At 35.6% G+C, this 25,380-nt stretch overlaps 1 protein-coding gene across 8 annotated transcripts in view; it reads right to left on the minus strand.

Moving 5' to 3' along the window:
- Rbcn-3B (WD repeat-containing protein Rbcn-3B) overlaps window positions 1–25,380 on the minus strand; it is a 717,321-nt gene that overhangs the window by 481,594 nt on the left and 210,347 nt on the right. For all 8 annotated transcript variants that reach the window (XM_090405900.1, XM_090405903.1, XM_090405904.1 and 5 more), the window contains one exon: window positions 2,122–2,241. In XM_090405900.1, the coding sequence (XP_090262026.1) occupies window positions 2,122–2,241 (120 nt within the window). The remainder of the gene's footprint in view (window positions 1–2,121; window positions 2,242–25,380) is intronic.

Raw genomic sequence — 25,380 nt, forward strand, 5'->3', positions numbered from 1 at the left:
AGTGATTGAATTAACTTTGATAGCAAAGAGTTTCACACTTAAGACAGAGTCTTGAGAAACACCTTCTTGATGATATGGCTGAGATAATGTGCTTCCAACTCGGACTTAGATAGATAAAATTTTTAATAAAAACAGAAAGGTGTCCCCTCAGACCAATATTAAAGAGGTCTTTTAATATGCCAGGCTCCATCATAAGTTTTTTCCATGTCAAAGAACATGGAAACCAGATGTCCTCATTCCAGAAAAGCATCTCTTATACATGTTTCTAAACAGACCAAAGGTCCAATGTTAATTGGTGTCTATGAAAGCCACGTGTGTTAAAAGAAGTTTGTTGTTTTCAAAATACCAGAGAAAAATTTTGCATTTATCATTTTTCCCAATATCTTACAAAGACATGGTAAAAGCAACAAGTCAATAACTGTTTGCTTGGGTTGGATCCTGTCATGGTTTTCGGATGGCAATGATGATTGACTTATGCCAAGAATCCCAAAATTCTTCCTCTGAAAGTATTCTGTTGTACAGAAAGAGAAGAAGAAAATTCATGTAAGATGATGGGATATGTTTTATCATCTTAAAATGGATGTCATCAAGATCTACTCCACTGGGGTGACAAAGTAGAATAGCTCTTTTTAGTTCTTCTTTAAAGAATGGCTGATTGTACAGCTCTGACACACTGGTAGAAAAATTCAGTCACTATTTCTCATTGCTTTTTCATTATTAAAGATTCAGGAGAATATGAAGCTGTTGCTGAGATTCTGACAAAATTATCTCCCAAAGTGTCTCAATAGTTTTGGGATGAACAACAATATATCCATTATGTTCCAAAGTAGACAAAAAATAGCTATATTTTATTTTCAGAATTTTATCTTATATCATTTCTGCATTGATAAGTTTGATTAACTGATGATGTAAATTGAATCAATGATTGGTTTTGGCTCTGATGTCTCACATAACATTTCTTTAGCCTGATCATACTTAAATGCTATTAAGTTTGCTGTGGTAGGTATCTACCACACTAACAAAAACTAATTAACTGAGTTAATGTTCCTGGCACTTTCCTGTATCTTCTTCTTTTTCTGTTGGCTACATATTGCTGAATAGTTTTCTCTCAGTAACATGCTGCATACTGTTCCTCTCTGTACTGGCCTCCTTTCATATGCTGCCTTCTGGCCTTTTTTCTTCTCCATTAAGTGCTATATACTCCCCTTCTCTTTCTTATTGCTATAACCTTCTGCGTCATGGCCACCACCTCTGCCCTTTACATACTCCCAGTTTGTATTCTTTATATACTGCTCTACTGTATCCTGGCAGGCTATTTATTCAGGCACTGACAGAGGGCTCTGAATGCTAGATTTATATCATTAAAAAAAAAAATTTGCATCTTGTCAAAATCCAGCTAGAGGGTGGGGTGTTATAATCCTATGACTGGATTCTAACACCTTCCCGTAATGTACAGTAATACACACTTTCAAAATGAAGTGTACTGTGCATTATGGGAAGGTATTAGAACCCAGTCATAGGATTATAACACCTCTATAGCCTCTATTCTACAATGTTCAAATGAATTTTAACTTATGGAATGTATCATTATTTAACTTACAGAGTTGCATTAAAAATAATGCAGCGATAAGTTGATCAAAGAGTGGAGACCAGATATCTATTCACTCCAATAATCCTAAGAAATGCAGAATCATATTAAAAAAAACTTTAAAAAATTTTTTTTTTAAAATTTCAAGAATGCAATTTAAGATGGTTACTTAAAGAGAATGGGAGATTAAGATTAGTGTTTTAAGCAAGAATATTGATGCTATCAGACATGCTTGAAAAGAACAAAATATAAGAGAGATCATCAAATTAAAGACCAGACTGGAAGAAAATTGTTGATAACAAACTGATAAATAATGTGTTGGAGCATTATAATTTCTAATATTCCCATCAGTTATATACCAGAAAATGGTACAATGATACTCTTTTTTGAATACTACTTCAATTTTGTGCTTATTGATCTGACACAGAAATGAGTATCATAAAGACTTTTTTTTTTTGAAAGCATTTTAATACATTCTCATACCATCTTCTACAAAGAAAATAAGCATTCATCCTACTTATCAAAAATCTTACCTGCCAATATTTGGTGCAAACAATGAGTACTGTTCTCTGATTATAGGCACAACACACTAGTTTCAAAGCATGTAAGCATCGGATTGGTTTTGATTCATCTTCATAAATAGGTTCTCCTTGCTAAAAATATCAAAAATTAGGAAAAATACAAATTTCAATATATTAGAAATTAAATGTATATAATATAAGTATAATTTAAAATCATATTGAAGTTATATAGTTTTCATTTTTATTCATTACCAGAGGCAATATTTACATCTGAAAGAGGGGATTCCAAAAATCTTTTCTCTATCTGCTTTATAATGTAAAGCACCTCCGTAGTGCAATTGGAAGAACAACAGTGCATTGTGCCCTTCAGTTGGAAAAGGCCCATATTCAATTCTTATCATGATGAGGGGAATCTTTATATGATTTTTTTCAATTAAAGGCAAGTTAGCCAATCTTATATGGTGGGGCAGGGTTTTTTCTTCCAGAATTTCAGGGTTTTTAATCCTGCATAGGCAAATCGGCCTTGAGAACACACATGCAATTTACAGACAAAAAATATTAGTGGTGGGGCAGTAGATGGCACTGAGTGTAAATGATGATGGTAGTAGTGGTTCTGCATAGTTGATGGATTAAATAGTGGAGACAGTATTGTAGAGTGCCCTCCCTCAATGAGTCCTTGGACTCCTTGGAGGTGTCACATAATATGTAGTTTCAAAACAAATGCTAATAATATTCAGCTTGGACAACCACAAATAATCTAAGCTTATGATCCAGAACTTCAGCAACAGCTTCTGCAACTTGTATAAATCTTGCTCTGAACTATATTTTGCAAAATTCTTTTTTCCAAAGAGGAAGAAATCCTTGCTTCATTTTCTAACTTTAATTTGTGGTGTTAGTTATCCTCTATGTAGTGACTCTTCATGCTGAATGGTTCAGCAAATCATTCAACTCTCTTCAACTTTCTATACAGCAATTTTCAGCACCGAAACTACCATGGTGACACTTCAGCAACAAGTGCCTTCTTCCCCATTCCTTGTGTTTTAATAATGGTGCATTTCTTTTAGTTTACATAGGTTAAACGGCACTACACATAGTTCCCCCCTCCCCCATCACTGGCTTGTGGAAATGAAAAGCTACTATTATATATGTGTGTTATCTTTCTTCAGTGATATTATTTTATTAATAGGTTTAACCATCACTTTCTAATTTTAATTTTTTTTCTGCCCTGTTACTGGATTTGTACTAAGTTTGCAAATGATTTTAAATTTGTTTCATGATTGTGGTATGTGTGCAATCATGAAAAATTAATATACCCTCAAATGCTGGGTTATGGCATTACACGCTCTACCCTAAAACACATTCCAGTGTTGGAGGACACACTCAAACTTGCACTGAAGAAAGCAGTGTGCTTTGGGCAGTTTGCATATTTCTATTCAGGTGAATGCAGTGCAGTGTTGACTGTCTTGGATGCAACATATAGAAAAGCTTAGTGAAGTCATAATTTTATTTCAATGATTATCTTCTAATAGCTCTCTTCTTTGACAAGCTCTTCAATATCTTGAACAACACATACAGCCATAAACTGATTTTGTTAAAAGATGTAATGTCTTTAACAGTATGAAGCAAAAGCTGTAGAAATAAACACCAATGAATCCTGGAACAGGCAGGCAAACTTTCTGGAAATTAGCTTTTTTAACAATTCGTTCCAAATATAATATGTGGGAATATCATAATTTTAAAGTGAAGTTTTTGCAAAGTCATTCTCAAATATATGCAGTGCTAGTTGGTTGCTGCAAGTCTGAAAATTTTGCTCTGTAAAATAAACTCATTCCCTAGATGTGTGAATAAGCTTAGATGTTTGCAATTATTCATTTGAGGTATTGCAGTATAATTCACAACACTAAAGGAATAAAATAAATATATATTTAGCTCATAACATTTTGCTGATTTTCTAACCAGCACCTTTACAGCAAAGTTGGAGATTATCTTAAAATTACTATCTCCTACATTTCTGATTAATTAATATACCCATACACACACACACTGAGGTTTGGGTAGTGTTTCATTGCTGCTGACTCCAAAAACAGTCTGTAAGACTTGTAATGGTTCTGTATAACACTTTTATGGTTTTCTTCCATCTAATCTCAAGTGAAGAAGCATGTAAAACAAGGTCTGACAGTCTTGACTTGAAATAATGACTATAGCAAATGTTTTTTTTTGTTTTTTTTTATGTTCTCCAAAAGGCAGATATCAACTGTCTTCCTGTCTACCCATAACGAGCCATACAGATACAAGCAGTTTACATACTCCTGGAGGTGATAGAAAATGGAGTTTGTCCTTGGGTTAATGAGGATTGCTAAGTTGATATGATATGAATGTCAAGATCACATTTCAACACACCTAGATAAGTATGTAAATAATCAGAAATACCATCAGTTCCATTCCAATGATTTGGATGCAAGTCAAAAAGGGTGTAATTTGGAAATCATTATATGAAAAATAATGAATACGTAAACAATCAACATGCCTGAATGCTAAAATGTGTCAGTCTGTTTTGCCATATTTTAAAATAATTTTACTCGTTGTTTATAGTGAGATAACACAATGTACAAATTATAACAAAAAAATAATATACTAACAATAAATAATAATAAGTGTATAGTTTTTCTGTGTGCTTCCCAGCCAAATAATGAGCTGGAAACATATGGAGTAAGAGTAATTCATCAGATGAAGCCAGAGAGACTATGTCATCAACAACAAATTCTTGAAATTCTGGAAATGCAACAAAGTATTCTGAGGATGTTTCAGCAGATGCACAACTTTTGAAAGGTGTAGGTTTGTCAAATGGTGATGAGAGAGATGTAAGCTTCTTTAAAAATTTGTACATTATGTCAAACTCAGTCTACACACCTTGTCTTTTCTTTTCGGCATAAATTTCTCTATAGCAAGCAATTAGCAATTACAGTTTTCCTCATTCTGTCTACTTGCTACATCTCTCTCTCTCTCTCTCTCTCTCTCTCTCTCCAGTAGTCCATTTCCTCAAAGAATTGAATTGGCTTATTAATAGAAGCAAATGACTCCCAATTCTTTTAGTGTACATGCATTTTGAAAAGATAACTACCATGTTTGAATAAAAACTTTAGTTTAATATAACTAAAATCTACAATTCGACGTTTCGACCTTTATGTCAAGGTCATCTTCTGGAACGTACAAATATACACAGGAACAAGCTATACTACAATCAAACTGGTTCGTTAAAGACATTGACCAACCGCTACCACAATTGTTGGCCTGACCTCTGGTGGAAAAAAAAAAAATTAATTAGACATAAAAAATTATACATCAACGCTAGAGTCCTATTATTTGTGTTGTCTACTATATACATATATTAACATCATTCCAGCCAGCTGGAGTGGAATGGTTTCTAATACTAGCGGATTGGCTAGAGTCCTGACTTATGTTGAATCTTTCATATTAGGTAGGCTGAATGTGTGCCATCCAGATCCTTGGATGGCACATTCAGCCTACCTGAAACAAGAACTAAAAATCATTAGTGACACATTCATAAATAATGGCTATAACAAAAATATTGTCAATAAAATACTCTATAAAACTACAACAAAAACGAATCTAGATTACAGTAAAACCATAGCCATCCCATACATTAAAGGGTTATCAGAAAAAATCAACAGAATCCTACAACATTATAACCTCAATGCCACCTTTAAACCACCCACTAAACTTAAAACCATATTCAGCTCCTCTAAGGATCCTCTCCTCCCATTAGCACATCCTGGAGTCTATTGCATCCACTGCACCTGTAACTTACCGTACATTGGTGAAACAGGACGGACAATCCCTATACGCAAGAAAGAACACATTAGACACATTAAATATAACCATTATGGTGAAGCAGGCCTCTCAGACCAAGCACTTAACACCTTACACCAAATCAACTGGAAAAGCACCTGCCCCTTACACCGCACAAAAACCTGGTACGAAAGAAAATTTAAGGAATCCTGCAAAATCCTGATAAACCACCCAAATATCAATAACAAAGATGGCATGAAAATTCCAAGGATCTGGATGGCACACATTCAGCCTACCTAATATGAAAGATTCAACGTACGTCAGGACTCTAGTCAATCTGCTAGTATTAGAAACCATTCCACTCCAACTGGCTGGAATGATGTTAATATATGTATATAGTAGACAACACAAATAATAGGACTCTAGCATTGATGTATAATTATTTTATGTCTAATTAATTTTTTTTTTTTTTTTCCACCAGAGGTCAGACCAACAATTGTGGTAGCGGTTGGTCAATGTCTTTAACGAACCAGTTTGATTGTAGTATAGCTTGTTCCTGTGTATATTTGTACGCTCCAGAAGATGACCTTGACATAAAGGTCGAAACGTCGAATTGTAGATTTTAGTTATATTAAACTAAAGTTTTTATTCAAACACGGTAGTTGTCTCCATAATTTTCAAAATGCATTCGGATCACCGTACAAGCCTAAAAGAAAGGAAAAAGGCTTTTAGTGTACATCTTTATCAACTTCCAACCTCTTGTAAGGCCTTGTTCTTTGTCAAATCCAAAAATGTATAAATAATCTTCCAAACATCATTTACACACTCTCCTGTCATATTACTCCATTCCCCATTCGCATTCATTGTACAAAGAAAGATATTGTATTCCTTCCAAAAGTCTCTGAAGGTCTCTTTCCCTCAGTAGCAATAATCATCTGAGCAAAAGTATTTCTTAAATAATATGCCTTTAGGGCAGCTATAACACCTAGATGCATGGATTACTGGAGTGAAGTGGTATTCAGTGTATGTGTTAATGTGATGGCTGTTGTAAGAAAACGAGCAGCATGTGAATGAAAATACAAAATTAGGAAGTGGAGTAGGTTTGAAAGATAGTGTAGTTTTGGAAGATGGTATAGATTGGGAAGATGAATGACAAGAGAGAGTATGCTGATTGCAGAGAGAGAAAGAGATGCACTCAAAGAATAATGAGGAATGAATTAATAAGTGTGAAAGAAGATATTAGGAGACTGGAAACAATGAATGTGAAGTGAATCAGAGTAGGAGAAACCAGTGGAAGAGAAGGAATGAGAGAAAGGAAAGACAGTGCAGGAACCAAGGATGGAGGGATGACAGGACAGCAGATAAGTGAGAGAATGAGGAGAGAAAGTGTCAAAAGGGAGGGAGGGGGAGAGAGAGAGAGTGGTAAGAGGTGTGATGTATGGAGATTCAATGATCTGTGGTGTGCAAGATAGAATGCCAGAGGAATGTTTGCCTGGAGGAATGATAGACTGTGGCGGTGAACGAATGGATGAGATGATTGTGATGGCTGGCACAAATGATTTGAGAGGCAGTGTAGTGTGAATCAAGCGGTGAGAGATCTGAGACTCATGCTTGAGGTTGTATGGAAGAAGACTGAGAAAGGGAAGACAGTGAGTGTGTTATCCAGGTATGAGAGACTTGGATTATGTGGATACTTAGAAGGCATTTGAGGACAGAAAGGAACTGTATGCCAGAGATAGCTTGCATTTGAATGAGGAAGGGCAAAGCATCTAGAGAGAATGTTGTTCTCTGAACAAATCAAAGTGTCAATGCAAGGAAGCTAGAACTATCAGGGTGGATGGTAACAGGGATGGTATCTTGTGGAAATAATCACTCAGAAGAAGGGGGAATACATGGTGTAATGTAGAATCCAGTGGAGTCTGGAGGGAATAATGCTAAGTATAGAAATGCATTAATGATCTTTATACTAATCCCAGGGGTATCCCAAATAAAGGAGATGAATTGGCGATGCTGATAGCCTCAGTCTGTCAAAAGATTATTGGGATCAGTGAGATGCGGTTGATGGAGGATGATATACTGACAGGAAAGAAGTAGCAGGGTATAGCATTTTTTAACAGGATAGAAAGGGCAAATGCAGTGGCAGAGTATACTGCTTATGTTAAGTGATGAGTTGTATCCTCTCAGAGTGGAGGATTTGGAAGGCAATGGCACTAATGGTTTTGAAAGCATATAGTGTGAAGTGTGGTGGGAAAGACAGGATATTTAGTGGGGTATTGCTATAAGCCAGAGAACATGGAGGGTGAGGAGCAGAAGATGTTTAGGCAGTTAAGCTTGGCGAGTGTGAAATGAATGATCATTGAGAGATTTATACAGCAGTATAAATTGGATACCGAGGATACTGCATGTAGTATTAAGGGAATGCAATTTCTGAATTCATGAGGAACAAATATTAGGCAACATGTAGTAGAAGGAACATGAAGTTCAAGAGTTTTGAATTTAGTTGTAGCATTAGAAGATCTGATTATAACTTAGATGGCATCTCTGCCCCCCTCCACCCCTGTTGGAGAGAGAGAGAGAGACCACGTGGTTTTGACTTGGAAGATGAATAGACATGCAGGCATATCAAAGAAAAAGGAATGTGAAATTATAAAAGCATAAAAGTTGATTTTAATATAATTGAAGAAGGTGAATTCTTTAAAGCAGTTCATCCCAATCTTGTCATTCCCACATTTTCAAAAGATGATAATGAAGTTAATGATAATAAAGTTAGTAGGGAATGCAAAAACCTTTCTGAATACTTCACCTGTATTAAAAGATACAACAGATTACAGTGCATTTAAGAGGTTATCATTCTCAGAATTTTTGACTGTTAGAGATCTAAGTCCAAATCTGTTGAAGTTACATCAATGCATCCAGGGTAATAAAGAAAGTTTTCTGAGTATTATTATTATAATGTGACACCTCCAAGGAGTCCAAGGGCTCATCAAGGGAGGTCACTCTACTCTCCAACACACCATCTCTACCATTTAATCCACCACCTACACAAAACCACTATTACCATGACTGTCTACTGCCCACCACCACCAGTATCTTTTGTTTGTTGTTTGTAAATTGGGTATGTTCCCAAGGCTGATTTGCCTGTATGCAGGATTAAAAACCTGAGTTTCCGGGGGGGGGGGGGATACCTACATATGAGATCCGCGAACTCACTTCAAATGAAAAATATCTATATAAAGATTCCTCTCGTTATGACGAGATTCAAACTTAGGCCTTTTCCCCAATGAAGTGTGTAATGTGCCATCATTCTTCCAATTGTGCTACAGAGGTACTTATTATAATAGATTGTTAACTATAGTTCATTAGTTAAGTGTCTCAGCTGATGAAAAATCAAATTAGGAATGGTCTATATTTCATTAGTTTAGAGTAGGCTTAAAAGCTGAATTAAAAGAAGCAGCTTATAAGGGAAAAAAAATAGAAATCTAGCAGAATGTTATAAAGCTGTGAGAGAAAGACAGGAAATATTTAGATATATATATATACCAATACTCTAACACTAAACAAATACATTCTTTGGAACAAGATTCCGATACAAATAATGTAGAATGTAATAGTCAAAACCTACTTTAATTAAAAGGGCAAGAAATGTTCAGAAAGATTTTAAGGATTCAAATCAGATTATGGATGTTGATTCAGAAAAAAGATTCTAAAACAAAATCTATAGAGTCAAATGAATTATTATTACATGATAATATTTAAAGCATTCTCCGTTATGCCACCAATACATGAGAAAAATGGCAGCCAAGACGTCGATGTTGAATGATATTAATATGTGGAATTTAGTACGATGCAGCATGTGTTTAATGCATTGATTGCTAAGAATGAATGGTTTGTGGCATGAGAGTGAAAATGGAGAGAATGTTTATCGAAAATGTTTCATAATCGAATGCAATAAATGCAAGTCATGTTGGGAATGGAAGAATGAAGTGACTGATATTAAGGATATAAGGCAGGATTCTGAAAGTGTTATGGAGAATGTGGTGAAATCAGTGAATGATAGTGCACAAAATATGAGAGTTTGAAGGAAATGGATGAAAGTAATAATGTAGATCAGGGGTCGGCAACCGGCGGGCTGCATGCGGCCCAAACATACATTTTTGGTGGCCCATAAAGGGTTGACCATATTTACATGGCATGTGGCCCTCATGATGAATTATTTAAAAAAATATGAATAATAAATTAAAAATAATTTTATACCTATACTTCATGATATCGCCGTGCAACTTGGCACAAGTCAACCGTGTGAGACATCATGAGTGGGGATAACAAAAGCGACTTCATCGGACGACAACCGAGATTTTGGCACACTTTTGCAGTCGCGTTCCCTGGTCCGACTTTTAATATAATTCAATAACATCAACTATTATTTTCAGAGAATATATATATTTGTTAAAAATGATTTCAAAAAATGGGTTCAAGAAAATGTACAATTGCAGATGAAGGAAGAAGGTTTAATGATGAATGGGACAGCAAAGCACTTATTTATTGAAAATGGGGGTAAGCTCCTTTGTTTTATTTATCAAAGTGTTGCTGTTAAGAAAGAATATAATATCAGACGTCATTATGAGAATGAACATGAAAACCAATACAAGGATTTGAACTGTGAACTTAGAAAAAATCAAATTAATAAATTATAAATTACAAGCTTCTTTGAGTGCTCATCAAAACATATTTAAGAAGCAAAGTATTGATAATGAATAGATTGTTCTTGCTATGCTTGCAGCCCGATTGTTAAAAATAAAAGTTGAATGTGGCCCACAAGTCTGAAAAGGTTGCCAATCCCTGATGTAGATCAGTGTTTCTCAAACTTTTTCTACGACGGAACACTTCACAAATCCTGAAATGTTCACGGAACACCTTGGTTATTTTGTAATGTATTAATTAATAATTAATTGGTAATTTAGCTTATTTTATTGTTAATTAATAATTGATAATGAATTATTAATTATTAATTAATTAAACATTGACTAAACCATCATTAAATTAATTTGTGCTGATTTTCATTGACATATCCCATTCTGATCACCAAAAATTTATAATATTATTATAAGTACTTACGAGTGAATGCAGACTTTTTCTCCTGTGTGCTGGTTTCGTAGGGTAGGTAAAGATAAATAAAATAAATGAGTAAATCTAAGCATTAAGAAAAAAACAATAATTTATTGTCAAATGTTAATTAGTAAAAACAAAACACATAAAAATATGTGTTTTGTTTTTATTAATTTACTTAATTTGCAATAAACACGTATATTGCAAATTAAGTTCTTAATGACTCTGAAGTTGTTGGGTCTTTGAATTACAAATTTTTTTGATATCAGGCACAATATTAGAAAGTTGAATTCTCATATTTGGTGTAGCGTCAAGTCTGTTCCTGTATTTTGATTTGGTTGCAGCATAATATGAAAATCCTGCCTCGCATTAATATATGTTGTTATAAAAAGAAGTGTAACTATACTTTTTTTGAAGGTTAGTCAAGTGAGTTTTAATTTATCGTCCTACATGTTTCACCGATTTTTGCTATCGGCGTCTTCAGGGAATACAATTGGTAAGCTATATGAAGGTAACAGACTAGGTTTTTGACTGACAGTTCTAATTCATACAAAATTAGTATTGTGCGAGACAATGCACGTGTCTCCGGAACATGATTTATTTGTTGCGAGACATAATGTAATTGGCATGAAAGTTCATTTCTTTGATTTTTAGTGATCTCATTAAAGCTTTCCAAATTTCCATTAGGATTAGACCTTGATTCTTATTTAGGTTTCCTGTTGAATGGGCGACCGTAGCAGCCTCCTTGAAGGTTCTGGAATGGTAATTCCCTTCTATATAAGGCATATGACTCTTATCCCACTCAATGAGATAGCTGGTAGAGGCAAAGTGTCAAGAAAGGCGTGAAATATCTTGTCTGTTGTTTCTGACATATCCTATGTGTTCCTTCTGTCTCGTTTCGAAGCTTCTAGAGGTCTGACTAACATAACTAACACTACAGGAGCGAGGTATATTGTATACTCCATAGTACTTGTAGAATGGATGAGGGTCTTTCGGTGATCTTAAAAATTTCCGAATAGTACTGACTGACTTGAATGCTACTCTAATATTGTGTGGTTTTAGAAGGATAGCCAATTTTTTGGAATTGCTGCTGACAAACAGAATAGTTATAGTACTAATGTATTGTGTGTCATCACGTTGTCTTTGTGGTATATCTGAAAAGAGAATCTTGTTGCAGAGTCTTTTTGGATAACCATTTAAGGATAGCTTTCTGGATATTGTAGTTAATTCTTTTTGTAAGTCATCTTGGTCTGTTGTGTAATGCATAGCTCTTTTCTTAAGCATATGGATAATGCTAAGTTTCTGGGATATATGATGTGATGAGTTGAAATGGAGGTAATGTCCAGTATTCGTAGGTTTTCTATACACAGACAGGTTGATATTGTTATTGGTTTGTTTCTTTATTAGGATGTTTAGGAATGGAAGTTTTAATCTTTTTCAATTTCTAATGTGAATTTGATGGTATGGTGGAAACTATTGATTTGGTTAAAATAATCCATTAGTTCTTCTTTTGTGTGATTCCAAATGATAAAGATGTCATCAACATATCTGTACCAAGTTTTTGGTTTTGGGGTAATTTGGGATAAGATTTTACCACTAGGTCTTCCATGAATAAGTCAGCACAAGAAGGAGAGAGGGGGGGGGGGCTACCCATGGCTAATCCGGTAAGTTGTTTGTAGACTGTTTTTTGCCAAATGAAATAGTTCGAAGTTAAACAATGATTGAACAAAGTAGTGATGTTTCTTGGGAACAAATTGTCTAAGATGTTGATGACTTCTACAACTGGAGTGTTTGTAAATAAAGATGTGAAGTCAAGGCTTGCTAGTATATCATATTCAGAGATAGGGATGTTTTTTAATTAATAAATAAAATGTTTTGAGTTTTTAATATAAGAATCCGAGTTGTGAATGTGTTGTTGTAAAATCTTGGCTAGATATTTAGACAGTTGGTAAGTAGGAGAATAGATTCCATCAACTATTGGACGTAATGGTATACCTTCTTTATGTATTTTAGGAACGCCATACAATCTTGGAGTCAACGGGTGCATGGATTTTAGCATTCTTGATAAGTCTATAGGCCAGTTAGTCATTCCAAGAATAGTTCATTTGTGTCGTTATGGTTTTTTTGCATAGGATCTGTACTGAGAATGTTATAGACAGACGCGTCTGATAATAGATTTTTAATTTTTTCTTCATAAGCTTTTGTATTTAAGATAACAGTATTGTTGCCTTTGTCAGCTTTCAGTATGATGATGTCTTTATTGTTCTTTAATTTGTGTAGTGTTCTTCTTTCCATTTGGTTAGAGTTAGGAGATCTTGATGGAGCGGAAAAGATAATGCTGCTTTTTAATCTTAAGTCATTAACTATTGGGTGTGGAAGCAATGAGATGGCTTTTTCTAAGTTGCAGATGAACTCTATTTTAGGAATAGTAGTAGGTTTTAAGGCAATATTGAATCCTTTTTTGAGAACTGAGATCTCAAGTTTTGTTAAAATGTGTTTAGATAGGTTTATTATCACTTTGTTATCTGGTAGAGACGGTAGAGAGTTAATATAATTATCATACAGCAAGTTGAATTTATCAATTTGCGTCTTTTTGCTGTAACTAAAGGTTTTGGCATAACTGTTGCTAATCATATTATATACCAACAAATTTACTCGTAAATACCTTTCCAAATTTCTTTAAAGTTCATACATTAACCTAAGTATTAATAATTAATTATGGCATAATCATAAAGAGTATTTCTAAATCACTTAGGGAATTGAAACAACGTAGATCCGAATATAAATTAAATAATACTTTAATAGATATTTCCGATATTTCGGCAATGTCACATTGCCATTTTCTAAAGGAACTTACAAAAAGGCAGGTGCACACAGGCACTAACAATACAGTAACTGAGAATGAAGACATGAAGCTATCGTTCTCCTAGAAGTCCTGATGGTGCCCTCTGGTGGGCTAAGTAGGTGTTCTTGGCCATTGGGCTGAAGGTCTGCTGATGTATGCCTCCCAAATTTGGGGCAGTCGCATACAACCAAATTTGTTGAGGTTTGGAGAGTTTCTTAGGGCAGAGGCTGATTCCATAAATAATCTTTCCAATTTATATTTGCTTCGGTGTATTATTGTTGCTTTCTTCCACCATATTCTGTGGCGAGTATCCAGAGCATGGTCTGCAAGACCAGAATAGCTATACTTGTAAAACCGGATGTAGTCCTTGTGTTCAGAAATTCTGATATTCGCTGTCCTGCCTGTTTGGCCAAAGTACGACAACTTACAACTGCAAAGGACCTGGTATACACCAGGTAGGTCTAGGGGAAGTGGTTGGTCTTTGGCAGAGCGGATAAGGGATGCCAATTTTCTGTAAGGCCTGTAACAGGAGGTGAGGTCATGTTTTTTTAGAATTTTGGTAATTTTTTCTGAGGTGCCTCGGATGTAGGGAATGGTGATGGATTTAGAGTAATCTTTTTTGTGGAGGGGGGGAGGAGGGGGGCTGTGGTTTGTAGGTTTTAATATTTTTTGGATTTTTTTTGGGGGGGGGTAGCCATTGGCTGAGAAAGTGTTGAGGATGTGATTTAGTTCAGTGTTAAGGGCAATGTCGTTAGAATAGATTAGTTTAGCCATGTTGTATAGTGTTTTTACCACTCCATATTGTTGTGAGGGGGGGGGATTGTTGGTGGATGTATCTGCCTGTATGGGTGGGTTTTCTGTAAACTGAGAAAACCAAAGTTCCATCAGGCTGGCTGGCGGGCGACTAGTGTGTCTAGGAAAGGGAGGCAGTTGTTTTCCTCTTTTTCCAGGGTGAACTTGATTCTGGCGTGTTGGTTGTTTAAGTGTGTAAGGAAGGAGAGGAGTGTTTCAGAGCCATGTGGCCAAATAGCGAACACATCATCAACGTAGCGAAGCCATGTGGTTGGTTTTTGTAGGGCAGAGGCTAAGGCTTTTTCCTCAAAGGTCCCCATAAAGAAATTGGCCAAGGGTGGGGAGAGTGGTGAGCCCATGGCTGTCCCCTCTATTTGTTTGTAGAATTTTCCCTGCCAAACGAAATAGCCTGAGTTCATTGCGAACTGAAATAGGGCTGAGATATCGGGGGAAAATTTAGCTTGGATTAGCTCTAAAGTTTCCTTGAGTGGGACATTTGTGAATAAGGAGGAGACGTCGAAGCTGACCATTATGTCAGTATGTTGGAGTGTAAGGTTTTCTATGCTGGCTTTGAAGTGGGCTGAGTTTTTTTATGTGTGATGGTGTGTTGCCAGTATAGTGTGTGAGCTCTTTGGCCAAATGTTTAGCTAATTTGTATGTGAGGGAATCAATGCCATCCACTATGGGACGTAATGGCACATTTTCTTTATGTATTTTTGGGAGTCCGTAAATACGGGGGGGTATAGAGTTAAACGGTTTTAATCTGTTGGTAACTTCTACAGGCCAAGAAGTGGCTTTCTTAAGGAGGCTGTGAAGTTTTCTAATTTGTGAGTTGGTGGGATTGTAATTGATAGGGAGGTAAGTAGCCCGATCTAATAGAAGAGCATTCAGCTTACCTTTGTAGTCCTTTTGGTTAAGTACTACATTTGCATCTCCTTTATCCGCTTTGGTGATAACTAATTCTTTATTATTTCTCAATAAAGAGTATTAGTGCACTTATGTATACGGTGTGTCATGTTGACAAATATAAATTACATTTAAATTAGTTATCAATCACTGGGCTAATGAAATCTTGTAGCATGTCGTAGTTTCTTCAGGCAAACATCATTAAATTAATTTGTGTTGATTTTCATTGATATATCCCATTCTGATCACCAAATATATTTATAATATTATTGTAAGTACTTTCGAGTGAATGCAGACTTTTTCTTCTGTGTGCTGGTAGTTTTCCCCCTCCTTTTGTACATCCTGGAGATCTTTGTAGGCTTGAGGTGGATGACTCACTATCTGTTCCGTCACAAACACCTTCAATAAGAGATTTCTTAATAACAAAATTAAACAAAGTGCTTTGTCTCTTATTCATATTAGATTTTAACTTTGTATTCCTATTACTTTTAAAAAAATCACGGCACTCTGGTTTCAAAATAAGCACTTACACACTGCAATACAAACTTGCGAAAAAGTATTCAGTGGTAATAGATTTGAGAACCGGATACAGAGTACCTTGATCTTCAATTTCAGTGGAAAAATTTTCTTTATACTTCCCTGCTGATTGGTCACTGACATTTGCAACACAGATATCATTTCCTTCAGTTTTGAGAACAGACAATATGACCAATTGTTGTAATAGGCTTGCAGGCAATTTTTATGACCTGTCATAAACAGCGGCATTCCCTTTCCCAAATGTTGAAAGGTTTCGATGTGTGAAAATTAACAATACACAGATGTTATTAACTGGTAATTAGTTTACGGAATTAACAACGCATATAAAGTATATGAATTAAAGGTAACTTTAATAAATAACTTCTATATTTCGGCAACATCACGTTGCCATCTACAGGAACATAAAGATATGGTATGTGCACGCAGGCACTAACAAAAGCAAACGAGGAAGAAAGCAAGAAACTAATTTTGTTCCTAAAGTCCTAATGTGCCCTCTGGTGGGCTAATTTGGTTAACTTGGCAGTTGGGCTGAAGTTCTCAAAATGTAAGTCTCCCAAATTTGGGGTAGTTTCATGCACCCAAATTTGTTGAGGTTAGGAACGTTTTTTAGGGCTGCTGAAGATTCCTTGAATAATCTCTCGTATTTAAACTTGCTGCGGTGTATTATTTTTGTTTTCTTCCAACGAATTCTATGGTGGGTATCTAAGGCATGGTCTGCCAGACCAGAGCAGCTGTACTGGTGAAACCGGATGTAGTCTTTGTATTCTGAAATCCTGATATTTGTTGTTCTGCCTGTTTGGCCAAAGTAGGACAATTTGCAGCTGCAAGGGACTTGGTATACACCAGAATATAGAAGTTATTTATTAAAGTTACCTTTAATTAATATACTTTATATGCGTTGTTAATTCCATAAACTAATTACCAGTTATGTATGACCAACGTATAAGCCTTGCTACAGATGTCATTAGTTGTTCTGGGTCTGAGCTTTTCGACATATTCTTGAATATTATTCTCCCCAGAATATTTTTATTATAAAATATTTATTCATGAAAAATGCTTAGAAAACTAAAATGACAAATTCTAGAATTTCTCGCGGAACACAGTTTGAGAAACCCTGATGTAGATGATAATGAGATGCCAGTGTAGAAAGAAATTGCATGCTTACATGGACTCTTTCAAAGGACAAAATGTGAGCTTGAGCAACGAGAAACAATTGGCATGTGGTACAGTATGAGGAAGAAAGAAAGAAAGTGAATGGGAAAAGCATAAAAGTGTGAGAAACTGGGAGAAAAGAGAATGTATTGTATAGGGAGGATTCGATGATAAGAGGTCCTTAACGAGAAAGTGATGAAAGCATGTTTCCCAGGTGCAAAGACAAAGGATGTTAGTAAAGCTGTAAGTTTGCAGAGGAAAGAAGTGAACGAGTTAATTGTTTTGGCAGGCACAAATGATTTGAAAGGCGAGAAATATACAATGAGATAGGATACAAAAGAGTTGTTGAAAGAATCAAAAATGGAGAGTGTAGGAATGAATGTAGGAAAGTAAAGATTGTGAGTCTGCTGCCTCAGTATGATAGGGCAGAATTGAGAATGAAGGCCATGATTTCCAACGAGTCAATGAGAAAATTATGTAGGAGGAATGGTGTGCAGTTTATAGATGTGTGGAGTAAAGTTGATGGATGAAAGGACCTGAATATGCCTGGAATGCACTTGAACTTGACTTGGACTGCATTTTTGGAGCTAGATGTGTGGAGAAAGTGTTGTTCAGTGAGAGTCTGGAAGTGCAAAACCAGAGAAACTAGAAAAATTAGGGGGGGGGAGCAATAAAGCATGTGTCTAATCATCCCAGTGAGTATGAGTGCAGGAATAACCGTGAGGAAACAGCCACCTCTGGGACCAGATGAGTATCATTGAGGAATGATTGTGAAGGGCTGAATAGTTTCCCAGGTTTTGAATCTGAATGTGAAATGCATGTACATGAATGCTCCAAGTATCAGAAAAGAAGAAAAGTTTCTGGCATTGCTCAGCTTGACTTAGCCAAAAATTATTGGCATGAGTGAGATCTAAATGTCAGAGAATGATGTAGTTACAGGGATAGAATGTAACAGATTATTGTATTTTCAGAGAAGATAGAGGAAATATGGCAGGAGGAGGGATATTATTAATGAAAGAACTTCAACCAACAAAAACAGAAGTTAAGGAAGATTGTAGATCTGAGAGAAATGGTTCGTTTGAGGCTGTCTGATGTGAGATAATGGTTGCTGCTATAGACCTCAGAGTCTAGAAGAAGATGTGGATGATATGCATCAGCAGATTAGCACAATGAGTGCAGGCCAAGCAATTATCATGGGGGGACTTCAACTATGGAGATATGGATTGGAAGGAGGAAAGGGCATATGGCAAAATGGAATGTATACAGTTACAAAGCGATAATTACCTTAAACAGCACATAATGGAGGGGACCAGAGGTCTGAGAGTGTTAGATCTGGTAATAGCATCAGAACTATCTATAACTACAAATAGAAACTACCTCCAATCAGGGAAAGTGACCATACAGTCTTGTCTTGGGAGGTTGCTCAACAAGTGGAATTTTCAGTCAGGAAAGAGTTCATGTGGAACTACAGAGCATGTGAAACTGGAGCAGAGCCATAGAATAAATGTCATTACTGCATGGGAAGCAGTCAGGGATTGTTTGAGCAAGGCAGTATCCAGACTGCATACCCAGGATCAAGAGGATAAACCAAGTAGGGATTAAGTGAAGAGTAGCAATATAAAGCAGGAGATGAAAATTGTGGAGGGAATATAAACAAAAAGATTACACGGTCCAACACAATTTTTGCTGACTTTTATATGACACTTGTTTTTTACTAATTTGGGTGCGCTGATTTCAAATATCAAACCTATTTTTCTCTATCACGTCAGGTTTTTCCTCTATGGCATTTTCTTTTTGCTAATTTGTAAATTTTTGATAGTTTTAAGGAGGCAGTACTATTTAGAGGATAAAAAAAATCGATTTTTTAATATTATTTTCTGAAAGTATGTACTTTTAAAAATCTGTTCCTAACTTTTTATCAAGAAATTCGAAAAATTCCCAAAGATATAGCCTATTATTCAAAGCGGTGCGCAGATCAGAATTGGAGCGCTCATCGCTCTCGCTTGTTAGTAAGCGAATAAATGCGTAAGAACCTGCAACAGCACGTACTGGCGCTTTGAATGCGAGAGAGGCCGATAATTAGATACATAACTACTTAACAATATTCATTAAAAATTACAAGAATATTTATAAAAAAATAATAGTTTTACTTACACATGAGTTTCAGGGAATAAATTTTTGTTTGTAGCAATTTCTGCTGTGTGTTCTGTTTTGGTATTCCCTTTGAATACTCCAACAGTAGTCGGCCATCATGTGAGAATCCCATCTTCCTTGGTACCGATCTTCCATAGTTTTTAAGTCTTGATGAAATCTTTCGCCTTGTTCATCGCTTACAGCACCTAAATTCTCGGGAAATCTATCAAGATGACTGTATAGGAAATGAAGCTTTATGCTCATGTTGCAACCTAGGCGCTGGAAATTTTCAAGCATCGTTTCCACTAGATCTTTGTAATTGCACGCTTTTTTGTTTCCAAGAAAATTATTCGCAACTATTGTAAATGAAGTCCAGGCCTCTTTCTCAATTTCGTTCATAGAATTGATGAAATTTGGGTCTCTCATTAAAGTTCTAATTTGCGGTCTATCAAATACCGGCTTTAATTTTTTCATAACTAAGTTGTGGAAATTTTTCACATATGTATTGGAAACAGTCACCTTGTAAATCTAAAGCTTTAACATACTGCTTCATAAGACCTAGTTTGATGTGTAGAGGTGGAAAAATGATTTTTTCTCTGTCAATTAAAGATTGATTTATAACATTCTGTTCTCCAACATTTAAGGATATTCTAAGAGGCCAATGTTTCTGACTCCAGTGTTGGTTTCTAGCTCGACTATCCCAGAAGCATAGAAAACACAGAAACTTTGTATATCCTCTTTGAAAGCCAAGTAAAAAGTTCACCATTTTAAGATCCACACAGATGATCCAGTTATGGTCTGTATATTTTAATAACTTCAGAACCTTTTTAATGTCCTCATATGTTTCCTTTAAGTGGACTGAATATCCAATAGGAATTGCGCCATATACATTCCCATTGTGTAGTAAGACACACTTGAGACTTCTGCTTGAACTGTCGATAAATAAACGCCACTCATTTGGATGATATTGTACAACACTCATTTCAGTTAGTAAACCTGACACATTGTTACAGTAAACAAACCCACACTCGTGTTTAAAATATTGTACAAGATTGCTTTCCCTGCTACGATAAAAAGTTATCTTCGTATCCTTGCTCCAGTAAGTTTTTTTCATTTAATCTTGAAGCTAACAATTCCGATGATTCCTTTGATAGGCCCAAATCTCTTACTAAGTCATTCAATTCCGCTTGAGTAAAACGTTGTGGTCCAGAACTAGAAATTAAATTTTCATTGTCTAAATCAACATCCGGGTCTTGCTCCTCAAGAACATCTGACATATCCCGATCATGCTCATTCTCAAGTAAAGGAAATCCTTTATAAATTGGCACGGCTATTTCATTGGAATGAGCAACTGGCTGAATTGCTGAGTCGAGATTTGGATACACAATTTTTTTCTTATTCTTCTTATTATAACCAGAAGTCTGAACTAAACAAAAATAGCAATCATCTACGTGATTTTTTGGTTCACGCCAAATCATTGGAATGTCAAAAGCTAATTTTTGGTGTTTTCCCTTGCTACACTCTCCTAAATTTTCTACACATGACTTACACACTTTATTTGGAGCCCATGACTTGTCCTGATCTGCAATTTTTACGTCAAAGTATGCAAAGTATGCTGACATTGTCAGCATCCAGGAATGCGTTAGCAGAGCTAATCTCAGATGGTATGGTCACTTAAATAGAATGGGAGAGGAAAGATTAGCAAAACAAGTGTTCTCTGCCAGGTTGGCAGGAAAACGACCCAGAGGAAGACCAAGATATAGGTGGATTGATACGGTACAAAGTGCCTTAGACGATAGAAATATAAGATCTGATAATGTTGGAGTCTTGACAAGTAACAGACTGATTTGGAGGAAAATTGTAGATAGGAAGTTAGTAATGATGTAATGTTTTCATGTAGTACTGTCATATCCTGTACACCCCTTGAGGGTACATGGCAGGAATTTGATGATGATGAAGTATGCAAAGTACACTTTCTTAACGAAATCAGTGATGTTTGTCCTTTGACTGAGAACAGTAAAGCTGCCACAAATGTAGCAGAAGGAATCTACACTATTTACACAATTTCGAGTAGTAGATATGATGTATTTTCTTTACTGCCGACTAACATGCAATTAACAAGACAAAAAAAAACCAGAGACTTTATTGAAACATTATAAGTGCTCATCATACTTTCACGATCGATTAACGATTGACTGATTTCGATCGTTCTTTGTCCACTATGACGCATATAGCATTCATTTGTTTTAGGCAGTTGTCATCACCTACTTTTCATCACCTAAATGTATTAGGTCGGTTATCGGCCTCTCTCGCATTCAAAGCGCCAGTACGTGCCGTTGCAGGTTCTTACGCATTTATTCGTTTACTAACAAGCGAGAGCGGTGAGTGCTACGATTCTGATCTGTGCAATGCTTTAAATAATAGGCTATATCTTCGGGAATTTTTCGAATTTCTTGATAAAAAGTTAGGAACAGATTTTTAAAAGTACATACTTTCAGAAAATAATATTAAAAAATCGATTTTTTTGATCCTCTAAATAGTACTACCTCCTTAAAACTATCAAAAACTTACAAATTAGCAAAAAGAAAATGCCATAGAGGAAAAACCTGACGTGATAGAGAAAAATAGGTTTGATATTTGAAATCAGCCCACCCAAATTAGTAAAAAACAAGTGTCAGATCATAATCAGCAGAAACATGCTCATGAGCAATATAAAGCACAAGCAAGAAGGGTAAAAAGTTAAGGAAGACTAAGTCAAATTTTGAGAGAAAATTAGCTAAGCATGCCAAAGTAAATTCAAAAGAGTTTTTACACAATGTAGCAACTAAGAGAAAGAATGATTATGGAAAGATAACTTTACTTGGTGCTGATGGTAGAAAAGTGATAAAAGCAGAAGAAATAATTCAGTTTTGTAGTGATCACTCTGCAAGGGTATATCATTCAGGTGGTGACTTTGCAGTTATTGACATGACAGAGAGTGATGTGGGAATTGAGGTAGATGAGAAGGTACTCAGTATATTGAAAAATATCAACAGGAATACAGCAGTGGATCTGGACGGTAAGTCAGCTCGTGTGCTACAAGAATGTGCAAGTGAACTGGCAGTGCCACTGATGAAGTTGTTTAATCTAAGTCTCATCTCTGGCAAGGGAGTGGAAAGAGGGTAAGGTAGTTCCATTACATAAAAGTGGCTCCAAGACAGACCAAATTAGTATCTCTGGAGTGGTGGTTAAAGTATTGGAAAAGTTGGTTAAAAGTAAAATTCGGGAGTGGATAGATAGGAATATATGCCCTCTGTTTACAAAGCCATACTGCCCTCTATGCTCTATAGAGGGCAGTATGGCTTTGTAAAATAGAAATTCTGCTCAGTAATCGATTCATATGTTATAATAAGGTGATAGCAGAATTGGATAAACGAAATGGCTACACTATGATACTGCTGGACTTTGTAAAGGCATTTGAGAGAATAACACATGGAAAATTATTACATAAGTTGGAGCAGATGGGAATGGATATGAGGTTGGGGGCATGGATAGGGTGGGTGGGTGGCTGACAGACAGACATATTCAGTTGTTTGTCGATAATGCAAAACTAGGGAAGGCAATAGTTGATAAACGTGATGTAGATATCTTGCAGGATGACTTAAATAAATTGGTACGGCAGGCAAAGGACAACAGTTGTTAATTTAATGTTGTAAATTGTAAGGTAATACACTTTGAAATGAAAGAGTTCCATACTTCGTATGATATTGATGGTACTAGAATACAGGTAATTGATGAGGGTAGGGATCTGGGGGTGATGGTGGATAGAGATTTGAAATTCAGAGGACATATTGCAAGAGATGGCAAAATAACTCAAAGGATTACTTGGATGTTGAAGAACACATTGACAAGTAAATATAGGGAGGTTACTATTCCTCTTTATAAGCTATGATTCAGTCACATGTTGACTACTGTGCACAGATTTAGTTGCCTGCATTTCTAGGGGACTGGGTGGAGAGGACTCAAGACAGACCAAGTTCGTGACACATCTGTGGAATGTTTCCTATTAGGAGAGATTGAAGGTGTGTGGGTTGCAAAGTTTAGCTGACAGGCAGAGGAGAGGAGAGGAATATGATAGAAACTATAAAGTTACTAAAGGGATTCTATAAGAGTGACACAAAAGAAATTTTTCAATATCTGTGGAGTAAGAGGAAAACAAGGGATCACATTTCGAAGTTGTCCATGAGTGTTATTAGTAAGGGTGTGAGTTCTTTACTCGGAGAGTGGTGAATAAGGTTAAGATAAATTCAAATACTGGAAGAATATATAATACAAATATAGTATTAGTGAAAACAAACTTACCTACAGATATTTCAACTCAGAGTAATGATAAGTTAGTTAGTAATTCAGATGAACAACTGATATTGCTGCATTGCCACATATTAGTAATGATAAATCTTCACAGTCAAGGTTTTATTGAAAATATACCTTCTGAAATGTTATTGGATACAGGAGCACATGTCACTCTTACCTCTTGGTCACTCTTTAATAAAATTAAAGAAGCAATTCCTAATGATATTATAAGATTGAGATATCTAATTAAGTTGACAGGTATCTTTGAAACTGATTCTACTTCTAAAAATACTGACGTATTTCTTTACATTACATGTTTTCCTCTGAAAGTGTCTCATGAATTGAATGTTCTTCCAGAGACTCTTGCTCTGAAGTTTCTGATGCAAGAAATGATCAACTGCTTGAAATTGAAGCAATTAACATGGCTGAAAAAGATTTAGAGAAAATAAAAGGAAGACTAGTAGAAAATGCAATGGAGTTAGCAACTACAGCCAATAAAAAGAAACTAATAAACACATTTTTTGAATCTGCTTAAGTTATTTCCTAATGTTTTTACTGAAGATATTATGTCTATATCTTGAACTAATGCATTTGAGCATTCTGTACAAGTACTACTCAGACACCTATCTATGTAAAACAGTATCAAACTCCAATGAAATATATGGATCATTTTCAACTGTTGTTACAAGAATATGAAACTGCAGGAATTATAGAAAGGTATAACTCAAATGAAATAGTCCTTTTATTCTCATAGAATAACCAAATGGAAGTTTAAGATTTGTTTAAGATCTGAGAGAAATCAATAGTCATAAAACCTATTGATTTTCCTCTATGTAAAATTGAAGAGTTATTAATTGGCTTAGGAGCATAATACTTCACTAAGCTAAATCTGCTAAAATGCGATAAAAAAAAAAAAAAAAAAAAACTGCAAATATAACACATGGTGGTTTATTTATTTTCAGTTAAAATATATCTGAAATCATCGGGCTCGAGTAACAAAATCGCTGAATCTCTTCAACATCTGATGGATTATCCAATCGATATATTTTTCCAGCCATTTTCAACAGTAAATAAAAAAACTAAAAAAAAACTAAACCAATACTATACTGACATCGGAGATCATGGTATCTCTCAGATACAATTTACTATGAAATATCATGCACCTTTACATAACATTTGTTAAACCAAAACTGACCCCATAAACAGTGTGGAATATCACTCATAATATATGCATGTGCAGCTACTCATGACCTCCAAGCTATACACTAGATATGTGTAAGAATATTTATATTAAACAATTTGTTTGTATCTGTCAGATCAACCACGACCTCCGCAGGGTTAATGATATTACTCATCTATCTAACTCCTACCTAATTAACAATTTTTACCTTAGGTATACGTCACTCAATACATTACTAAATTCGGCACTCATCCATCTTCCCTTGCAGGATTTTATGCCATGGCACAACTTCAAGCGTCCTCCTAAGCTTGTCATAAACACATGCCTTGTAGTTCCATATATCCCCTCTTGACAGGATATTCCTCGTGTTTTACAATCTCTTAAGTCAAGGCTGCATAGTCAATTTCCCCAATTGGAGGCAATATGGCTACCTTAGTTATGGATATTTCTTCTGACCCTATAACCAGGTCCAATACTT

Source organism: Typopeltis vanoorti, chromosome 15 (assembly GCF_054136105.1).
Source record: "Typopeltis vanoorti isolate ZY-2024b chromosome 15, IOZ_Tvanoo_1.0, whole genome shotgun sequence".
NCBI lineage: Eukaryota > Metazoa > Arthropoda > Arachnida > Uropygi > Thelyphonidae > Typopeltis > Typopeltis vanoorti.